Here is a 24,026-nt window from a genome sequence, read left to right on the forward strand (position 1 = left end):
GATCATCGTTCAGGATGACATAATTTTACACTTTCAGGTCTTTGGCCTTCTTTCTGCCAATACATGTGATAAAAAAAATAGGTTGGTTCGCGGAAAATGGTCAAAATTAGCTGTTGAAGACTTCCCTTCTATAAATTATTCCTTTCACAAATTATTATCATCAATTGTTTAACCTTTTAGGAAAAATTGTAGTTTTAGATTTTTTGGTTGAACTAAGTAATTTGTTTAAATGTAGAATATTTTTAGGACAAGTTTTTTCTTTCATATTATTATGACAATCAAATGAAAATTACAGTAGTATACATCCTGGCTAGAACTCTGATCATGAGTACTCCAATTAATATTAATCTTGCATTACATTAAAAAAAATTAATTGAACAAGACTAATCCCATTGGAATATACTTCCCTAAAATTCAACATTATTCAGATGTGACCTAGAAGATTGTTAGAGGCGTGTCACTATAGCTGATGACACCAGGCAATACTATGGCGGAAACAAGATTACAACGAGTAATTCATTTACAGTATTGTATGCAATTTATTTGCCTGTTTATGGTGGATTCGTAATGTTGAATGCAATATATCTATTGATTGAAGTAGTTTCACTTGGGTATTTTGTTTGAAATTAGGCTTTCGATGCCCTGTCGATTATTGTCTATCCATTTGTCAGTTGCATTTCTGAAAGGGATGTTTGTCTGCTACTTGTGTTCTCTGATAAGTGTGATTAGTCCGCAAACTTGCGAACCACGTCCCAAATGGGAGACATCGCACTTGGATTAATCAAGCTAAGCATTGGAACCGCTTGTAGCATACGCGCATGCTCTCACCCACTAGGGACAGCATACGCGCATGCTCTCCCCAACCACTAGGGAATTATTTTGTCGGTTTCCTGAGAGTTTGCCAGAAATCCTTAAGGAATCGTTACACTTGTGCACTAGCATGGAAAAGGCAAGTCCTTAGGAATCATCTACAATATATGGAAATTGCTAAGATTTAGGTCACTAGCCATTTATACAGCACAATTGTGTAAAAAAAAATTGTTTACATTTTTGAAAAAGTTGTCGGTGACCATGAGTCAGTTTCTATTAAAAGTTTAGAAGAAAGCTCCTTCTGTATTATTATTATTTATTAGTTTTGTAAGGGATTTTTTTAATGAAAATTTTGGTAAAATACTTATTTGCGACAGATGCATTTTTTTTAGACTTAACTAATTTCAAGTTAGCTGACCGTAAGGCCTGTACTTTATGAATTCCAAAAGTGAGGCTTCATCACTATCAAATCAAGAGGTACTAATAAAAAAATCTATAATGTTCAACACAATGGATGTAAATATTATTGCTCTTTAACTGAGGCATATTACATGTTTGTAGCTAGTTTGTGATGCTCTTACTGAGGCATATTACATGTTTGTAGCTAGTTTGTGATGCTCTTACTGAGACATATTACATGTTTGTAGCTAGTTTGTGATGCTCTTACTGAGGCATATTACATGTTTGTAGCTAGTTTGTGATGCTCTTACTGAGGCATATTACATGTTTGTAGCTAGTTTGTGATGCTCTTACTGAGGCATATTACATGTTTGTAGCTAGTTTGTGATGCTCCTACTGAGGCATATTACATGTTTGTAGCTAGTTTGTGATGCTCTTACTGAGGCATATTACATGTTTGTAGCTAGTTTGTGATGCTCCTACTGAGGCATATTACATGTTTGTAGCTAGTTTGTGATGCTCTTACTGAGGCATATTACATGTTTGTAGCTAGTTTGTGATGCTCCTACTGAGGCATATTACATGTTTGTAGCTAGTTTGTGATGCTCTTACTGAGGCATATTACATGTTTGTAGCTAGTTTGTGATGCTCTTACTGAGGCATATTACATGTTTGTAGCTAGTTTGTGATGCTCCTACTGAGGCATATTACATGTTTGTAGCTAGTTTGTGATGCTCTTACTGAGGCATATTACATGTTTGTAGCTAGTTTGTGATGCTCCTACTGAGGCATATTACATGTTTGTAGCTAGTTTGTGATGCTCTTACTGAGGCATATTACATGTTTGTAGCTAGTTTGTGATGCTCTTACTGAGGCATATTACATGTTTGTAGCTAGTTTGTGATGCTCTTACTGAGGCATATTACATGTTTGTAGCTAGTTTGTGATGCTCTAACTGAGGCATATTACATGTTTGTAGCTAGTTTGTGATGCTCTTACTGAGGCATATTACATGTTTGTAGCTAGTTTGTGATGCTCTTACTGAGGCATATTACATGTTTGTAGCTAGTTTGTGATGCTCCTACTGAGGCATATTACATGTTTGTAGCTAGTTTGTGATGCTCTAACTGAGGCATATTACATGTTTGTAGCTAGTTTGTGATGCTCCTACTGAGGCATATTACATGTTTGTAGCTAGTTTGTGATGCTCCTACTGAGGCATATTACATGTTTGTAGCTAGTTTGTGATGCTCCTACTGAGGCATATTACATGTTTGTAGCTAGTTTGTGATGCTCTTACTGAGGCATATTACATGTTTGTAGCTAGTTTGTGATGCTCTTACTGAGGCATATTACATGTTTGTAGCTAGTTTGTGATGCTCTTACTGAGGCATATTACATGTTTGTAGCTAGTTTGTGATGCTCTTTAACTGAGGCATATTACATGTTTGTAGCTAGTTTGTGATGCTCTTACTGAGGAATATTACATGTTTGTAGCTAGTTTGTGATGCTCTTTAACTGAGGCATATTACATGTTTGTAGCTAGTTTGTGATGCTCTTACTGAGGCATATTACATGTTTGTAGCTAGTTTGTGATGCTCTTTAACTGAGGCATATTACATGTTTGTAGCTAGTTTGTGATGCTCTTTAACTGAGGCATATTACATGTTTGTAGCTAGTTTGTGATGCTCTTACTGAGGCATATTACATGTTTGTAGCTAGTTTGTGATGCTCTTTAACTGAGGCATATTACATGTTTGTAGCTAGTTTGTGATGCTCCTACTGAGGCATATTACATGTTTGTAGCTAGTTTGTGATGCTCCTACTGAGGCATATTACATGTTTGTAGCTAGTTTGTGATGCTCTTACTGAGGCATATTACATGTTTGTAGCTAGTTTGTGATGCTCTTACTGAGGCATATTACATGTTTGTAGCTAGTTTGTGATGCTCTTACTGAGGCATATTACATGTTTGTAGCTAGTTTGTGATGCTCTTACTGAGGCATATTACATGTTTGTAGCTAGTTTGTTACTAGTCATCCCCAGTCACTTGGCCAACAACGAGGCTAGGACGGCCTTTTCTGAAACATAAGTGCCTACTCGCTAATTATTTTTTTTCATTTTGTGGTTTTACATTTTTTATTTCCCATTCATAAACTTTCAAGTTCAAATTATTTTTAGACAGAGATCAGATCAACACGGGGGTTGTTTTTCCCTGGGGTCTAAAATTTAATTTACAAAAATCACACATACGGAAAAAAGAAATAAGTGTGCGGATGAGACCCTATTATTTTTGAAAAACAAATTTTCGCCTCTTAACCTGTAAATCGAGACCCAAAGTCTGGGGTTTAAATTGACGTACTTTTCCATGCAAGCCCAATTACGTTCTTAAAAGTTTTAAATATTTAAATATGAATGGGATTTATTCTTAGAATACAGAAGACCTTCAAAAGATAACATTAAAATTACAATTTCTAAATATGTATTTTATTTTGTTAAAATCTTTAAAACATTTTCCAAAAACATACTAAACATGTGACAGATAATTACAATTGTAATTGCTTAAATAGTTTGTAACTAATTTTGTTCTTTCTAAATATAGATATAAAGTCTCTAAAGACATAAAAATGAATTCCAAATGTTTGTGGGTCAGGTTTAATCTAAGATTGTCATGCACTGCCTAATTACGATTTTAATGACCATAATTAATGGAAGAAATCTTGTTAGTTGTTTGAATGGTTTATCTGGATTCAAATCAAAATCAGTGTGTATTAAAACATGCTGTACACAATTGAATGTGACTCGGGTCTCAACAGCCAAACTGTAAAGTTCAAACTTTAAACATGCAATTTATCTGATATATAATTATTATTAAGTATGTACTTGATAGGTCATGTAGTTTCACTTTGTCAAGAAACATAACATCTCACTGTAGTTGGAGATCCAGTGGCCATATTCACCGATCATAATTAAGTGAGACATTTCCCTTAAATATTAAGTATTCACTTAAGTCAATAAATATTTAAGTATTTCCCTCAAATTTTATTCACTTGGATAGATGATTTGTTTTATTATTGAGGGTGTGTTTCCCTTACCCTAAGTGTAAATGGTGAATACGGTCACAAGATTTTGAAATAAGGCAGGGCCTAAAAAACGTAAAATGATAGTGCTGAAATTTTGAATTTTATGTTCTATTTTTTGCATTATAATTTTCAAAATGCCGGATTGCACTCCACTTAAAGGGTTGGGTTGGGTTGGGTTGGGTTGGGTTGGGTGTACCAGAGTATATTTACAATTCAAAATGTGAAGTGAGACATGACGCATAATGCCACTCCCATCCAACATATTAAGTCTTTATTCATTGTAATATTTCATTTGGCTTCATTTATACAATTTGAAATTATGCATGTGCGTTTTAAGAGGCCTTAACTCCAGCCACATGGATTTAACTACCACCACATGTATGCAAATTAAAATATTCTTAGACTTGCTATATTGATTAAGTAGACATTTAATATTTCCAGTTAATTTTAAAAATTTCTAAGCTAGCTAACCAGGTGAGCTGGTTATGATTTAAAAACAAAAGTGTTCAGAGTAGCGTCATGTGACTTACCCAGTTGTCATTGTTGATTATTAATTTGCTACCCTAGTGAGAGTCTTTTTTTTTTTAATATCGAGGAAGTTTGAAGTGTTGATAAATGTCAAACCAATTAAACCGCTTCAATTTTTTTACTTGTCAAAAATTGCTAAGGAATAGAATAGAACCGTCCTGCACATAACAGTAATTTGGTATTTAACAAAGTTGTTGCAAGATGCTAATTTAGTTAATTAATAAATTAATCACATTTATTATTATTTTTACGGACAAACAAAACATAAATTTAATTTTCCAGGATGCATGCTACAAAGAGATGGATATGATTTTGTTGTAAAAAAACATTTCCTATCCTATGGGTGATACAAGTATAAATAGATTTTGTAGGTGAACCCTGCCAAGCACTTTCATAATATTTCCTAATGTACTGTATGCTTCTTGCATTTTCGTCAGTAAAGAAAACAAGGATATTAAATTTTATTAACTTTTTCTTCACTTTATTTTAAAATTCTATGACGATAATCTGAAACCTCTCGTTAATCTTAACCGCCTATCAGCGCGAATCATCGTGCGAACAATCCGAAACCAATCAAAAGCTTCATTGTCAACTCACAGACCTACCAAATTATCTATTCTACTCATAATTTAATCATTTTTTGACGTGAATACCCATCAAAGAAATGGTAGCCATGGTCCAATACCTCTGACATAAAAACTGTTACATTGAACTCTTGTGGTCTGTAGTATAATAGATAGATAATCAATCTGGATTTAGTAATCAACTTTGTAAATGCTTTGCTAGGCTGCCGCTTTATATAATAAATACATTTATTCCTAGACTGATTGACATAATTAGATTTTAATGCAATACAGTTTCCCTATTGTACTTCTACTTTTATGTAGTTGACTGTGTGTTGTAATAATTTTTTTTTTTATTTAGTCGCCTGGCAAGCCTAAAAAAGAGGTGAAATTCTTCAATTACATCAAGAATACTTACCGAGTGACGGATCAACAGGTAACATTGATTTTATGTTTAAAAATTTGTCTAAAAAAGCCACTTAACATTTAACAAGAATGCATTTTGAAATGTTTTCTTCATTATTACAAACTATGACATGGTTGACTGACTTATCAAACTTATTGGTATCTGCTGCCACCTGTGCATAATGTAACCCCTGACAACTGTTAGCAGTATCTGTTGGCCACACCTGTGGTCTTCTTCATTAGATGATATTGGCCAATCAAATTACAGTGTCTGTCATCTTTATTGAATATCGTTGTTCAATCGAGTTGCTGTTTAATAGTTTGATCGGCTTTACTTTTTAGAAAAATCATTTGGCCAACGAACTAGAACAAAGTAAAAAAAAAGTAAATTGAACGTTTTAGTAAAATAGTAAGTTTATTCAAAATATCTGAATTCACATAACCAGTTGATGGAGACCACTGACTTTAAAGTTTTTTTAAAGAATTCTAGTTAGTAATTTTGTTAATTTATTTGATAAATCGATAGAGCTTTCTTTTTCTTCTCACCACAACTATTTTATATTCAAATGCAATATCAGTTTTCAAGCTGTAGATAGTAAGGTGTAGTGTTATAGAGTTTCAACATCGTTCAGACTATATTACCAACTTATTTATTCCTAATTGGTGAATAACAAGAACAATCTATTCCCTGAAACACGCCATTAACACTACTTTCATTCAATACATTGTTGAGGAATTAAAAGGCAAAAAGCAGACAATTCTTTCATTCGACCGCAAGGAAGTTTGCTTTGGGTATAGTTTTATAGAGTTAATTTGCTTTAGAAATAATGATAAAGGTGTTTTATTGTTGATGAATCAAGCTTAATAAGGCCATGTATTTATGCATTGTCAAACAGTCCGGCTTTTGTGTTGTTGAAAATTGACACAAATTCTAAAGGAATTTTGCTTTTCAATTCTTGTAAGGTTTACACAATGTGGGGTTGTTACAAATAGAAAAACATCTAATATATGGAATGTTACGATTAACAAAGACTAATTACTGGCATTAGGCAGTTAGGCACTACATATAACAATGATGAAGGGGATAGGGGCTACACTTAGCAATGATGAAGGGGATGGTGCTACACATAGCAATCGGTGGTTTAATGATTATGAGCGCTCACTGGCTAAACCCAGGGGTCCCGGAGCTTCTGGCGGCCCCTGAGCAGTGTCCAAGGGGGAAAAACAGGCATTAAAACATTTCGTAAAAGGCTAAAAACGTCCAAGGCCTCCAGCCACTTAGAATTCCTAAACTCTGCATTACGTCACTGATGGTAGGACTACGTGCTGTACATAGCAATGATGAAGTGGATGATTGGGCTTATGCTACAACTAGCAACATTTAAAAGAACGATAGGATTGAAGATGGTTGCTAGGAGTGTGCTTACAACATCAAATTAATCAATAATCAATTTCCACAAAAAAAGTTGAACTGAACTGTGCAGTATTTCTAAAATGTGTGCTACTGTCTGTTGCATTGTATAGACAAAATTATGGTTTTTGAAATGAACAGTCTGAAGAAGGAAATGCTAACTTGTCAAGCGTATCATGGCGTTAAGATTTAGGATAAGACATTTCCCTTGCGGGGAACGGCATAGGAGAAAAAAAAACAGCTCAAAAGGTGAACGAAGCAATTGATTGTTGTGCATTGTTCGTTGAGCCGTATGTGTAAATATTAGTGATTCTAGCATGACAATTCACAGTTGCTTATCTCTTGACACTGATAACGATCAGTTACATTTAACAACTAATTGCCGTGAAAGTTAACAAAAAGCACTTTAAAGGCAGAAAAAGTTAATTAATTTCTAACAAAGTTTGGCTGAAGTCACCTCCAGTCATTGACACCTATACCTCCAAAGTTGAAGGGTACACAGTAGGATCTGAACCCGCTTGTTCATATTCTTTGAGAGTTATTTCGTCCTTTCATAACGTTAAACATTAACCTATTCAAATGCTATTTTTAAAATGTGGTATAGTAATTTATTATGAGGTGATATGTTTACAATTGAAGATGTTATTTAGGGTTAATTAATCGGGATTAGTTAATAAAGTAGGACCACAAATTATTATGATTTTCAAAGTTGTACAATTGAGTTAAAAATCTAGCGGTAATAATTTATAATTAATGGTTAGAAATAAGTTGCGAAAGTCTCTCATGAACTTTATACACCATAAGGATGGCTTTATGTTAAATAGCCTGAGGGCTCTGCCAAGAGTGGTGTTTAAAAACTAAGAACTTAACTAAGTTCTCACTGGGGTTATGCTCTTCAAAGTTTTACAAAGATACTGGAGGACCAGTGGCCATATTCACCGTTCACACTTGGACTAGGGGAACACCTATCCTTAAAATTAAAAAAATCTCCTCTCTAAGTGAATACAATTTAAGGGAAATACTTAAATACTTATTGAGTTAATTGAAAATACTTAATATTTTAGGGGAAATATCTCACTTTAAAGTGCAGGTCTCATTGAGGTTGTGCTCTTATAAAGTTTACACAGAAGACTCTGGGGTCATGTGCAGGTACAGTGTACGCAATGATTGGGGTTAGTTCATAGATAATGCTTGTTCTAAGCAGGAAATACTAGTGTCTATTGGTAGCAATAAGAAGTATTAAAAGGAGTAAGACATTCACACTAGTGTCTGCTTTAATTACCTTTCAGTTTCCTCTTGCGCTAATTATAATTAAGACGGTCGTACGATAAGTTGAATAATAGTGTGAACACGTAATTACAATTGATAAAATGAGTGCACCTTTAGATAGGATAATGCGAGGGGTGAATGACCGGTCCGGTTTACACCTCACCTTCTCTACAAATAGGGTTCATTCGAATATTTCTCTATAGTGTCTGAATACTTCATCGGCTTATCGAAAGAATTTTTACTTTAATTTTCAATGGTATTTATTCCAGTCATAATTGTGATCATTAAAAGACTTAACTATTGATTGTTACCTAAAAGATCTTTTTACAAATGTTAGTACTGACTCAAATGATCTGCCCACAGTTTAAATTTTTCTTTCTGGCATATTATTATGTTTCTTAATAAAGGGACATTTATTAAATTCAGTTGAACATTAACACTTAAATGCTTCATTGCCACTGAATTGATGTTGAAAATTGATTTAAATTAAAATTGATAATTTCTGAATAAATGTAAATAACGGGGCAACTAATGTACAGTAAGTTTTTTTAAAGAAGAAAATAATATACAGTGTATTTTGTATTATAATTGTTATAGTAGTTGTTCACTAAGAGAGTTCCCTTATGTATTGAATAGTAACGGCAAAAATACTATGGTATTCATGTTATAATTGTTATAGTAGTTGTTCACTAAGAGAGTTCCCTTATGTATTGAATAGTAACGGCAAAAATACTATGGTATTCATGTTTTTGTAAAGCAATTTGACTAAATTCATAGAAACTGTGTTGTTTCTGCTAACATGTTAACTTTTATTTATTATCAATAATTTAGATAAAATATTAATTATTTTGCGAAAGTTGATTTGTCTTAATTCATGATCTAGTTGTAATAACATTAGGTTACTAACCGTACGATTGCTTCACTTTAATTGACCCTTCCAATGGCTGCAACTAATGGTTTCAGGGCCAATTTTTTACCCAATTAACACACTGTTATATTCGCTCTGTTAAAGCGTCAGCCGGTTATTAAATGCTCTATCAACACAACAGTTTGTTGTTAATTTGCATGTCCTACAGTATTGCTGCTGTCTTACGATCTGCTTAACAATTAAGTTAAAATTGTTTTCATGTTAATTACAACGTTGTGTTTGTTAATGTTTAGATTGTATCTTAGTAAATTTAGTAAGGCTATTATGTAGTTTTAATAAAGTGGTCCAAAACTGAACAAAAGTAATGAATATAAACGGACAAACTTATTAAACTTAACCGAAAACCTTTAAATTAAAATTACAAGTTTTTCAGTTTAAATTGTGTTTTTTTTATCCAATTTTGTGTCAGAAGTGAATTACTACAGTATTATGTGAAATTAAAATGGTGTACTCAACAAAACACATTATTAAATTGTGTGTGTATAAGAGTGGGAAATAAATGCATTTTAAAGCGTTTGTGAATAGATATTTTAACAAGTAATATATTTGTAAATGTGTATTTTTTTATTGACTAACTTCCGCAACCCACTTGTTGGTTTATTTTAGACCAAGGGTGTCTCGTTCAAATAAAACTTTTTTCTTTTGTTCTTTTACTAGAAATTACAAGAACTATGGAATTGGCACAAGAACACAAACTTGTAAGATAGGAAGATGTTGGATGTTTGGCACAAATAATGTTAAGTAAAAACTGAAAAATAAATAATAAAAAAACACCAATACTATTTTGTATTTTCCTTTACCAGTTCAAATAATTGTGTTTAAATTATTAATAATAATTTTGTAATCCTCCATGCCTGTAAAATTAAAAGAGAAAAAACATAACTGGTTAAAACAATTTTGTTCTGTAAAAACCTGTCGGCGCCAAAGCATACTTTGAAAGAAAATAAGATTGGTTGAGTGGTTTAGAATCATGTAACCTTAAACTATTTATAAGACCTTTCTATAGGTCGGCTGTCTTTATCATTTGCTACAAAAGCGTCGTCGGTTTCTTTTTGTAACAGCATCCATTTGCTTAACTAACCATGTTTGAAAAAGATTACTGCCAATGTTGATATACTAAATGTACAAAATAAAAGCTCTATGTCCACTTTGTGTTCTATTAAGCAAACAGCAACTGATTATAAAAACATGATTGTTAAATTCCTTTTATTCGATAACAAGGGTTTTGTCATTCTTATTCGTCAACAAGGTTCTAGTCTTGTGTCCTCTTGTTCGCCAATTGGTTCTCTAAGAGCGCTATTATATTGGCAAGCAGAGATTAGGTATTTTGCTTCCTCTAAACCACAGTAGTAAACACAGAACAGCATCAGTAATTGAATCTAAGGATTGAGTTACATTGGTGGAAAAAAAGTGGCGCTAAGCAGGTACTAGGCTAGGTGTCAACCCCATTTATTACTGTTCTTTGGAAGGTACCTACCTCTGTCTCAACCAAAATGTATATGCTGTTCCGAACAAGCTGTATTTGATCAAACTATAATTTTAAAATATTGTACTCTACTTCTTGCCTTTATCTCAAAATGTTTTTAGGAGTATTTGGCAATATTCCTAAACACAAAAATTCCAAAGTCGACAGTTTTAAAGGTAGGGTTTTGTCTGTGTTGTCCTACCCTGTCATATAAATTTCAAATAAGGCATATTAATAGATCATAAATTGCATCAATAGTAGTGATACCACACAGAGTGTGTTATCGCGTTCTTTTAGTGTCATCAGCCCCTATTTAGCAATCGCCCATATTGTTAAGAACATTTTTTAATATGAAATGTTTTCCACCATTTTGTTATATCCGAATAAAGACAACTTAAGTAAATGCTTCAAGCATGACATCCTTGTCAAATGCCATCCGAGCCAAGCAACAGGTTGGATGCTAATTTTCAAGTATGTTTGCTATTTTCACCGATGCTCTCATCTGATGGCAAGGTAATGGAACCTGTTGATGAAATGACTTAAACGCTCCTGAATCCATTCATTTTGAATCTTCAATCAAATCATCTTAATCAGCAAGCTTACAAAAGGTCGTTTAAAATGTGCACCACTTGCGGCTACCTAGCACGATCAGCTGTGACAACTAATTGTATCGTGTTGTCTCTGATAATAACACCATAATTATTTACTAAGTGAGCCACAAAATGGCTCATTGCTGGATACTCACCATAACCTTGGTAGTAATGGCTTAAAAAGTGGGACATACCTATTCACAGCAGTGCATCGGGCTCAGCACGCGTGCTAACTAGATGCACAAGGAGACCGACTGACCGCAGGCAAGTCTACTTTAAATAGTATGTTTTTTTATATTATTGCTCAACCAGCCCTGGAGGTTAGAAAAGTTATAGCGCTTCACAACAAACATGTTTTCTATATTAAGGATTTCAAAGTCAGGGATTTACTATAAAAACATCCATGTATGATGCTCTATGAATTACCATATTAAGGGCCACAATGGAAATAAGTTTGACCTTTGGTTACTTTTTTGTGTACCCTGAATTCATTCTTTGTATTTTTTTTATGTTGTGTTATTTTATGAATTCGAATAAAGAAATGAAAAAAAAAAAATTTATGGCAATTTCTAATGTCATTTAATTTGTCACTAAATTTGTTCTTCATTTGTCACTTAATTTGTCATTGTAATTACCTTGAAGGGTGTTTAATGTTTAGTGATCGGTTTCATAGAAAAAGTAACAAACATTTAGGCCTATTTTCTGAAATATAGTTTATAAGATTATTTCCCTAATAAGTAATTTGTAATGATATAGCTGTTGTTTGGTACTGTACTTAATTTATCAGAATGAGCGTTTTAAGTAATTTCTCAAGAGCTGTTGGAAATCTACGTTGCAAGCTATTGGTTTTAGATTACTTTGATTGCATAAAGACCAGTTTATCATTTTGCCTGTTGTCTTTTACACAACAGCTCAACACATTTATATTGTTCAGACGAAAAAAGTAAAATAAAGTGCTCATCTTTATACATATACTTGTGTGCTATGTTTAATTCCACCATCTGTCATGGCATATTTTACTATACACTAGTACTGTACTTTTACTTGTACATTACTCGTGTTTGTGTTGACTAGATATAACAACAGCGCCGCCACACGTTAACTTAATGTTGAACTTAATTGAATATTATGTAAATTTGTATATTGTGAATTATTATTTCGTTTTTGGTAAAAAAAAAAACAAACGTTTATGGTCGTGCTTTACGGACAAATATGATGCCTGGACGTGGGACCGAATGATAGCAGTACCTCGATGCCTTGACGTGGGACCGAATGATAGCAGTACCTCGATGCCTGGACGTGGGACCGAATGATAGCAGTACCTCGATGCCTTGACGTGGGACCGAATGATAGCAGTACCTCGATGCCTTGACGTGGGACCGAATGATAGCAGTACCTCGATGCCTTGACGTGGGACCGAATGATAGCAGTACCTCGATGCCTGGACGTGGGACCGAATGATAGCAGTACCTCGATGCCTTGACGTGGGACCGAATGATAGCAGTACCTCGATGCCTTGACGTGGGACCGAATGATAGCAGTACCTCGATGCCTTGACGTGGGACCGAATGATAGCAGTACCTCGATGCCTTGACGTGGGACCGAATGATAGCAGTACCTCGATGCCTGGACGTGGGACCGAATGATAGCAGTACCTCGATGCCTTGACGTGGGACCGAATGATAGCAGTACCTCGATGCCTTGACGTGGGACCGAATGATAGCAGTACCTCGATGCCTTGACGTGGGACCGAATGATAGCAGTACCTCGATGCCTTTGACGTGGGACCGAATGATAGCAGTACCTTGAAAACGTATCGCGCAAAAGTAGTGTCACTGTTTATAAAAGTCTTTGCCATAATATAGGATAAAATGAATCTGATCTAATCTAACGTTTAGACAGTAGTTGATAAAATCTGAAGAAAATATAGCGTGACCGTGGGAACATGGGTATGCTTCGCAGAACAATTTAAATCCGCCATTGTTTCAACAATCGTCTCTAGTACAGTACATAAGTTGTCTTCAGTTCAATAATGAAAGTTTTCTATACAAAATACGATAGTTCAGTAATTCAGGATATTGTAGTAAATGTGTAATTTCTTGACGCAATTACACATGCGCAGTTATTTCATAGGTAAGAGAGTGCGCAGATTACGGAGTATCTATCACTATGGTGATGCAAAATGCTTGTATAGATGTTGATTTCAGACGGTTGGGACCAAGCATTTATCGGCATAAATATATTTTATTCGAAAATTAATCTTTGAATGTTACCCGAACTATAAGTATATGTCCAATGCTTATTAATAAATAGGCATAATTCATAATTTGATGGTATAAAATTATACTTTAGTTCACTTGGGGTGAACTCAAACGGGGCGAGAATAATTTGGCGTGAAATACGTTAAAACAGGTATAACTGATTGTAGAATGTTTTTGTGTAGCTGGTTAGGATTGCTAGGAAATGACAAATTGTCTGTTAACAGTAATATATTTGCTTGTCAAACAGTTTACACAAATTAACCAGGTTCTTTGTGTTTGGTCAAAACGGGTTTTTTAACTTCCAATTCTCACTTTGTCTAAAGTTAAAAACTGCAACTCATTGCAAGAAAGCTACAAATGAAAAATAAGTAATTTCCTCCCAAGATCTAGCTTGTTTTTTTTCTTCTATTTTTGCTTGTTTTGTCATTATCATGGTGTTGAATATTGTGCTGATGAACACACTCGAAATTATTTTCTATTTTCCTTTTATCCTTTGTGCAAAATTCGCAGTGACATTGTATAATTCGACAATATTATTTTTGTTAAAATTATGTGTATATACACAATGGTATCAGATTGTGAGCGCTGGCTGTACTAAATTGCTGGCAACATTATCTGCAGTCTGACTCTTTTTTTAATTGAAATCGGTAAATTTGAACCGTCAATCGCTTTGATAAATCTTCTGTCATGTTCGACTGACAAGAGAATTAGCAATAATTATAGGGTTATTCTTTTAGGAAGTTGCATTCAATGTATTGTACTCGCGGCATGTGCTCGAGTTTCTCGAGGCATCTTTCCATCTTCCGCGTTGGCTTAAACCGAACCAGTTTATCAATATTGTATCTCTAGTACCAATCCCTAGCGAGAGTACGTATCCGCCGCCCAGCAATGGTGCCAGTCTTTGTCAGTAACTTGCCATGCCGCTTCAACTCTGATTCATGTAGAAAATCAAATTTGCGCCAAAACTGTTTTTCCAATATCTCTCACTTTTTTTCCAAGTCGTAAACAATCTAGCGATTGCAGGACACTTTATAAGGTCAGATGAATTAATAAACATAATGTCCCATGTTTGATGTGGTGATAAGACTAGCGTGATATTGTAAACATGAAAATATGTAGACGATGATGAGACAGCAATTTTTCTAGGTTTAACAAACTTATTTCGTTTATCTCACGAATTCTATTAATATTCAATCATTTATCGGTGGTTTATCGAAATATGCTGCAATATTGTGCCTTTATTAGGAGACGAGTAGCAGCCCAATATCAAGAATGTAATGTTTTTAGAACGAAACGAAACTTGTAAGACGAGTATCTCCGTGGGTCATTAATATCAACATTATGCAATGTTATAATGAGATGGAATTTAATGCATCATCTTTGTCATATCTGTCGGCATCATCTTCGATGTTTATTGTCGATGTCGTTATCATAATGTAGTATTACTTAATTTAGATCTCTTAAAAAATACCGTTTATTTCAAGTCGTGATGTAATCTAACCGAACCAAGTGTTCGTAGACCTATCTTCAGGTGGAGAGGTGAGTCCCGTGTTCTCTGAACGCGGCGAATAAGCTGTTAGGAGCTCATTGTACTAAGCCTCGGCATTATGTGTTGGGTGGGGGGGGGGGGGGGTGGCCAGTTCCTTTCTACGCCGCCTTTTTTCTCCCTAGTATTTTCAACCATGTACTCGTTTACAGCTGAGTGGACTGGGAGTTGTCGGGAATTGAACCCGGGTCTATCTGTATGACAGTAAAGTGTCCTAACCACTCGTCGGCTATCCAATCTCGTCTTCTCCTGCTGATATTAAATAACGAGAAAATGAATAGATCTAATTATTAAAATATATAATATTTTAAACATTTATGTTTAATTGACATAATAATTGACATTTTAAAGTTGAGGATTTGACATAATTGATGACATATTTGGTTTGTTTAGTTTGATGGATGTTAAGAGCATTAGTTGATTTGTGTGTTTGCATTTAATCTTTCACATTGCTTAAATTCACTCAACTTAAATTTCCTGAGTAAAGCCAGTTTGTGTAAGTTTAAGTAAAATAGAATAAAGAATCCCGGAGTGATGCAATCCAATCAAAGAATTAATTCAATGTTCAAACTGAACAATCCGCCGTCATCGTCATCGTCATCCCACCCACACATTCCATATCTCTGCTTATTAATCATACTAATATTAAAATACGTATAAATAGTTCGCAGCACTTTACAGAGAACAACCGCGGAATGTTCCACTGCTCGAAATATAACTTTCGTTAAATTTTATTTAAATTTCTGTCTCAATGTAAACATGTTTAACTAAAATATAATTTAATTATTCAACCGTAAGCAAATTCTGCATTACAGTATCACATATGATACACATGTTTGCCCTATTTTACGGTTAGGTTAGTACCGGTATTATGGCGTCAGATGTGATACGGTACATATGGGACACCGTATTACAGAATTATGATACAGTGTGTAAAAAAGAACCATTAACATTAGTCTAATGCGAAAGAGTTGTTTTGCGAGTCTTCACATTTTTTGCATATCAACCGCGAACTCTTGATATTTTGAAATCGCTCTTCTCAATAGCTGTAATCGCCGTCGGCTGTTTTTGAAACTGCTTAAATACTTGTTTAACATATCTGAAAGAAAAACACCCAATTGCTAAGATTGCCCCAAAGGTTACAATTTTGAACTTGCACCCCTTCTGAACTCTGACATAAAATCTGAAGAATAAATACTGCAATATACGGATCATTAAGCGATTCAATAATACATCTATTACCCGATTCGTTATAGTGTCGCCATTATTATAATTCTATGAAAAGTTCTTGTAGAACAATCATTAGCTAGAAAAATGACCATTGGCCGGAGGTGATACGACCAAAACACAATTAACGACTAACAAAACCGGTCACTTTGAACGATAGATGTCACCGTACTGTAACAATTTGTTGTTGACGACATCTCATGTCGACGGCGCGCGCCTTTAAACACTAATACTAATACATTAAATATGATTATTATTTAATTATTACGGTAAGCGGAAAACCGCGTAGCCTGTCCCACATCACAATCCTGAGCGGAAACCACCCGTCCGCTCCGCCGCGTTGTGTGTAAATGTTCATAAGGAATAAAATAGATTCTATATTTTTATTACCGTTACCGCTCGTCTGTGTAAATTGGCCTTAATAATATGGCATAACATGTAAATAATGCATGAAACATCTCGGGAACATCGCCCATGTGCACTAGGCGGCCTACATCGCGCATGTGCACATGGCGGCCTACATACCAAACCAACATGTGTCATTCCTTTATCTCCTACAACCTATGTCATTTGTGCACATTTTTTATTTTGTATGCATCACAATTAACATCAATTAAACAAAATATCGTACACATCTGTATAACTTTCGAATGTCTGAACTGTATCGGGACTTTAAATCAAGTTTTAACTGGCTACAAAATGTCAGATTCTCCACATTTAAGTGTTTTCTGCTATTAGTAAAATGACTAGTATGTTTAATCTTTTTTTGCAATCGTAAATTAAAATCGAAAAAAAATGTCTCGAGTTTTATCCTGAGTAGTAGCAAGCCAGCATTCCTTCGTCGTAGATCAACCAATATGCATCTATTTTGTACAAAATGAAAATGACTAATTATAACACAAATGTCTTGATGTGTCATTTCGATAAATCACTTCTAAATTTGGGAAAAGGTTTTAGAAATTGTATAAAAAGAACAGCTTTATCCAACTCCCTGCTTTATCCATGCAAACACTGGATGTCACGACGGTAAGTGTGACGATGTTGCCGGGAATAAAAGTAATTATCAAAAAGGAACGCTTTTTGTACTTTAGACATTTTTCCGCAATGAGGTGTTTCGGCAAATGAACTACATCCATAGAATTCTCCCAGACAGATAAACAAGATAAGAATGGACGCGTTAAAACTAACAAGATGAGCAATTGCGTAGTTTAAATAGCTTAATGACTTTAATCCAGTCAAATGCAATTCTTATAGGCCTAATTGAATTAGTAAAGACGGTTTAAGCAATCAACAAAGCAACATTAGAAAACTCATTAACGTCTCACAAACCGGAACGTGCCCAGTTTAGTTTCTCGCTGATTTTCGGCTCTTCATTATACACTATCAATGTATAAGCATCTTATGGTCAGGTTGCGATTTAAATACTCTCTAATCTCTTCTGACTCTTTTAAACAAACACTGCATTGCAATGTTTTGCTTCGGCTTAAAAGTTAGGAAATAATACCATATCAATGTCTATATCCATTCATTTCTTTAATTTGCTCTTCCATACCTTTGTTTTCTTTTTTGTGTACAAACGAGCGTTTGGTCGTAATAATGTAAAACTTAAAATTGTGGGTCTGTGACCGTGTGCAGCAGGCACGATATTGTAGGTTGTTTATTGTACATGATACTGTAGGCTGTTTATTGTCGCTAGACATGATACTGTACACGAATCATCTCAGATTTACGAAAGCGGGTGTTTCACTTAGGCCTACATTATATAATTACATTAAACAATTTGGTATGTGTGAAATGTATTTGTACAGTTTATTTTATCAATGCACATTATAATTATGCGTGGGGCGTGACGTAACATTGCATTCATTTTTGGATTACAGTCATTTATGACATTTTTAATGTTTGTACTTTTAAATTCCAGCGTTAACTATTTTTATTTTGTTTTCTTTCACTTTAAACATACGGAGTCGTATGGGTATTGAATGTAAACAACTTTCGTGCCATTTGTAGAGTAATATAAAAAGGAATTTTAGGAATTGTGTATATACTTATTACCCCATCGATTAAGATGCCTAGATAGATATTATAACGAAGACTTGACAAGACAAGAAAAAAGTAACAATTGTAGAACTCATGGTGGTCTAATATTCCTCTATGCAACCGTCATACCAGACGGCGGCATTTCTTTGATCTTCTTTAAAAGGTGGACACGTCGATGTCGGTAGAAAGGCTTACCGACCAACGTCTTACTTTGTAGTCCATTTCTTGGAAGATGGTTTATTGTGACGTTACACGTAGGGCTTGTATCTGGACTGGGTTCGTGGCCTATTGTAATACGCACAATCTATACCATGTTGATAGACGTTTAGAAATTCAAATAATTAAAGAATGAAGGGCACTAAAAATAGTAAACTATGTATTTTGCAACTGTCACATGACATAGTGCCCTGGATTTTATTCGGATGAACGTACGCGCAATATTAACATTTGATGGTAACATTGTATACACAGTATAGGCCTACTGCAAAATTCGAACACATCATTACCATCATCAGTCACACACATTTAATTGATTTTTTAAAAAGAATGCCTTAAATGTTTCACATTTACCAGAGTAACCACATGGCTCCTTGCTTACACTTAGTTTCCACAGTCATTTAAATTGCGTTTACGATAAAACACATTTTTGATTTTACATATTATATGGAACCGAATAACTATACGGAGTATTCGTTTTACTCGACAACCTTCGCCATCATCTGCCTTAGAAAATTCCAAACATTGTAAGTGTTTCAAATATCGCTCGATCATTTTGAGTAGCCGGCATTTTAGAAGGTTGTTGGGGTTAGTAACAAGTTCAAATTGAACAACGGCAAACACCACAACGTAATGGGTTATGAGCGGCGGCGGCGGCGCCGACATGTTTAGGCCCACTCCTTGTTTTCATAAACATCTAGATGTCATCAGTGTTTGGTATCATAATTGAGTTGATCAGATGCCGATAGAAAAACATAATCATTACACCAAATTATGGTACGCTTCATGGTTTTGATTTCCATATAATTGGTGCATATCTGGGCTCGTCTTGTCTGGTACCTCAGGATAAGGGTTGTAATGCGACAACCTTTCGCTTCTTACGCCTGATTCACACCACAAACTGTCGCTTGAACTGTTCCCACTATAGACGCAACGCAAAGACGTAGACGCAACGCAAAGACGTAGACGCAACTAAAGCGAGTTGACCTATGACAATAATCCATCGTTAATGATTGGTAAAATCATGGACCTATAAATGTTTAGGTCTATGGTCAAATCACTTACGTTGCGTTACGTCCTTGTGTTGCGTGTCTAGTGTGAAGCAAACCTTGCCTCGCGCCTACTGTACTTCGATGCGTCGCGTCCTAGTATAGTAGGAAACAAGCTTTAGACTCAACGCGTACTTCGATGCGTCGCGTCCTCGCGCAACGCAAGTAATGTTACCACTCACAAGCTATAGTGGTTCGAATAATTCGTGATGGCACGTACGTAAATGAGGAGCCGACACGCGGACAGGATAGATGACCGACACCTTATAGTAACATATCGTCTGGCTGACAGACGATGACAGATCATTTCGCAAAGTAATTAGTCAACACGAATATCAAACTCCATCCCGCGAGAGATCGTAGACCAGGGTGGTCCTAAATAGGTTCATTTTCGTTTTGACGGCTCAATGAAGAATCTAGACGTTTAGTTACATATTTTTGCAAATTGTCATTTTGTAGCAAAATATTGCTAATACTACATACAAAAATGTGTAATTGCTAAGTCAATGTTTTAAATACCAATTACCTTTCACTTAGACTATACTAAGTATTTCTCGACATAAACATTTTAACAAACATTAACACTTCATGTTAAATCAAGCAATGTGCCAATCATTGAATTAAACCATAGAATCATAAAACAATTCCATCAACATTTACATTTTCGTCCTGAGCGATACGCATGTATTCCGTTTCTGTGACGGTAGAAGTTGGGGTGATTTTGTTAAAATGTACAATTTCTTGAATAAGAACATGTCACTTACTACTAGAAATTCCAGTGTCATTGAAAGTAAGAAGTACCTAGATGTAACCCATATTGTGTGCAATATGGCATTTTGCGGAAGCAACCGCAAATTGTGTTTTCCTTCGGTCATGTTAACGCATTTAAATGTGAACATAAATATTTTCAAATTGGGCCCGAATTACACGTCAAATGCAACCGCTGGTAATTTGTTTTGGCCTACGGACGTTCCGCCTTCTAGGAAAGCTAAACGATGTTTGATGACCGAGGCGATAAAGTCTGGTTCCGATCGGATATCCTCTCATTACGATGACTAGCCACCCTCCTTTGTGTTAGTTTACATAACGCGTCATTTCGTGTCCCAATTGGGGAAATCTGAAGCGGGCTCCCTGGGTAGCTAGGTGTCCTTAAACGAGCCGACTCTTACACTTTTGATTAACCTACCTACCCAACTGAACGACTAGTCTGAAGCCATTTATATTTTCAGTATCGTTGACATAATGAAGCCTTGTTTTACTCTTGTCTACTACCCGTGTTTGTACCCTATACCCTTGTCATGGTGAGTCTGTCCTGTCATGACTCATCCAGGCCATTTCTGCCATACGATACCCTTTTCAATCTTGTTATATAATCAATATCACATTATTGTTTAATATCGCATGTCCATTAAAAAGTATACGTATCATATTTTATGTTCTCTCTTATCTGAAAGCTCCGACAAGCTGGATTTATTAATATACTGTGTCCAAATCGTATGTCCAGTCAACGCAAGGTCAACATCATGGTAAAGGTCAACGTCATGGTAAAGGTCAACATCATGGTAAATGTCAACATCATGGTAAATGTCATTGTTGAATTACTTGATACATGGAGAAGGGTCCCTATTCCAATCCTTTTTTTTTTTTCGATGTGTAACTTACGCTTATTTGCCAAAAGTTTCTCCTCAAACTCCAAAATCCTTCAATGCAACCATTAATCATCCCTGATAATCTTCAATATCATCATCGTCGTCATCATACCATGACATCATTGGTCATTTCTATCGCCTTTTCTTTTTCGTTTGCCGTTCCTATTGTATCAAATGTCTTGTAATGTTACTAAAGTAAAACAGTAAATCATTTCTAACATGAGATTTGTCATAATGTGATGATTCGGCAGATGCTGTGTGATTGATTGACATCTGCTGTACATCTAGTCGTGCATGACCAATTTCAGCGTGTTTTTCTTCAATTTCTTCACTTTATTTTCTAGAATTCTCACGCAATAAAGTTTTGTCTGAAGGCGTAAGCTGTATTAATTTTCACGGAATCCTTTTAACTAATTGTTTGATGAACATTGTATGTTGTGCGTTTATTTTTAGATGTACAGTAATAGATTATGATACCAGTTTCTCACGAAGGATTAATTGTTTGTATTTTTCCTTGAAATATAGATACTCACGTGACCAACTTAATCGACGAATAATGTATACTTCTCGTCACACGCTTTCTTTTCATCTGGATTGAATTTCAATATTTATCAGTCCATGTTTTGTACTGGATTTCCCCATTTCTCATGACTTTGTTAGGGACGTAAACATCCGTGGCCGAGGGCCACTAGTATCGTGTTTAACCACACCAAAAAGGTGTTTGCGAAGGCGCCTTACCGATGCTACATTATATTAGTAATATTATTTACGGTATATCAATATATCTGTGTTGATAAACAAAATTTTTATTCAATAGGCCTGATTAAGGTTAATAAGTTTTTCGAAACACCGCATGCTTAAAGCACTAGTATAATGCTCATTATTGTGTTCAAGTCTTATTTATAGTTTCATGTGATTCATATTTAACTATTACCAGATATTGCATGTATTTTGGCCCGTGTCACGGACAGCAATCACCACCCTGCTTCGCCAGCCCTGGCCCGCTAAGAGTTCTTAACTCGTGCCGTATTTACGTGGCGTGACTAAATCGTTTGTAATTGCCGATTCAGGCCCACCAATGCTAGCACACCTGTGGTGGTTAACTAACAGGGGTCACACCGTGTAATGAAAACTTTGCCTCTATGTTTTGTAGATATTACGTTTGTTGTGCGTGATTCTAGATGATTTTTTGTTTCCTAAATTTGTGCGTGTAAATTTCTTAAGTAAGTTGGCAGTTTTCCCTTAGTCATTCCTCTTTGTTTTGCCAAAACAACGTGCATTGGAAAAGTAGTGAAAGAACGTATGTGCGGTTTGCTAAAAGTACAACGTTATCAAAATGTTTAGAGATTCCTTGGCGAAGGCAGAAAACGTCTATTATGCTAATAATATTGCTTCTGTCATCATGGTATATGGAGTATATTATATAACACCCTATTCAGGGACATTCCTATTAAGGGGATACTTGTCAATGAAATAAATGAGGAGAAATGCCTATTGTGGGGACACCCCTAAAGCATGGTTCCCACTGGGACACAACGCAGGCGACCAATCAAAAGAGATGGATAATTCGAAGTGCCACTTGTTATTGGTCAACTTGCTTACATTGCTTTAGTTAAAATACCTATTGTGGGGATACCCTAAAGCGTGGTTCCCACTGAGACGCACCGCAGGCGAATTGACCAATCAAAAGAGATGGATAATTCGAAGTGTCACTTGTTATTGGTCAACTTGCTTACATTGCTTTAGTTAAAACTTTGTTGTTGTTCAATATGCTCCATGCGCACTGGTATTTAATTTGTTGATTTGATTATTGCAACATTCATTTTGATGAGATCATAAATTCACTTTAATTTACTTTAGCGGAATTGAACACAATATTGAGAATCTTAAATAAATATAACTTTTGTTGCTCATTCTACTCGAATAAATATTTTTCAATTTAATTAATGTTCAATTCGTGTTGTATAGGTACTTTATTGTTTTCATCTTTTCTTCCAGTAATTGTCAGCTTTGTTCTGTTTGCTATTAAACTCTTCCGTGGTGTTTAGTCTTCTTTATTCACGGATCAAAATAATTATTTATCAAATGAGGCGAGCGAATGATTATTCTGTACATCAGACATTAAATAAACATTCGAAGTATATTTTCACACGCTTTGTTGGACATCACTGCGACCTTTTATTGTTATCTTCTTACCAGTGTAATAAGCGCTGTTATTTTAATGATACAAACACGTTTTGTTCATTTAACTTTGTACAAAACTATACAGTGATAATTATAATATTGTAACACAAGTGGGTTTTGTTTATGTAATATCTTAAAATAGTTCATCGTGCGAACCTTCGTAAATAAGTATATAATTTGATCTTCTGCAACCAATTTAATTTTTTTAATTTAAGAAATATTTATTTTGGTCGTATGCGGTGATGTAAGTGTACACAAGTGCGACAGGTATGGTACGGTAAAGTTCGACAGGTATGACACGGTAAAGTGCGGCAGGTATGGCACGGTAAAGTGCGACAGGTATGGTACGGTAAAGTGCGACAGGTATGACACGGTAAAGTGCGGCAGGTATGGCACGGTAAAG

At 35.1% G+C, this 24,026-nt stretch overlaps 2 protein-coding genes across 3 annotated transcripts in view; one reads left to right on the plus strand and one right to left on the minus strand.

The window, feature by feature from the left end:
* LOC140046085 (nucleoplasmin-like protein ANO39) overlaps positions 1-12,404 on the plus strand; it is a 33,750-nt gene extending 21,346 nt beyond the window's left edge. For both annotated transcript variants that reach the window (XM_072090602.1, XM_072090603.1), the window contains 2 exons: positions 5,745-5,819; positions 10,054-12,404. In XM_072090602.1, coding sequence (XP_071946703.1) covers positions 5,745-5,819; positions 10,054-10,098 — 120 coding nt within the window. In that variant the 3' untranslated portion in view covers positions 10,099-12,404. The remainder of the gene's footprint in view (positions 1-5,744; positions 5,820-10,053) is intronic.
* LOC140046095 (fibroblast growth factor 8-like) overlaps positions 1-24,026 on the minus strand; it is a 251,885-nt gene that overhangs the window by 201,997 nt on the left and 25,862 nt on the right. The window lies entirely within an intron of this gene.

Source organism: Antedon mediterranea, chromosome 4, assembly GCF_964355755.1.
Source record: "Antedon mediterranea chromosome 4, ecAntMedi1.1, whole genome shotgun sequence".
Classification (NCBI taxonomy): domain Eukaryota; kingdom Metazoa; phylum Echinodermata; class Crinoidea; order Comatulida; family Antedonidae; genus Antedon; species Antedon mediterranea.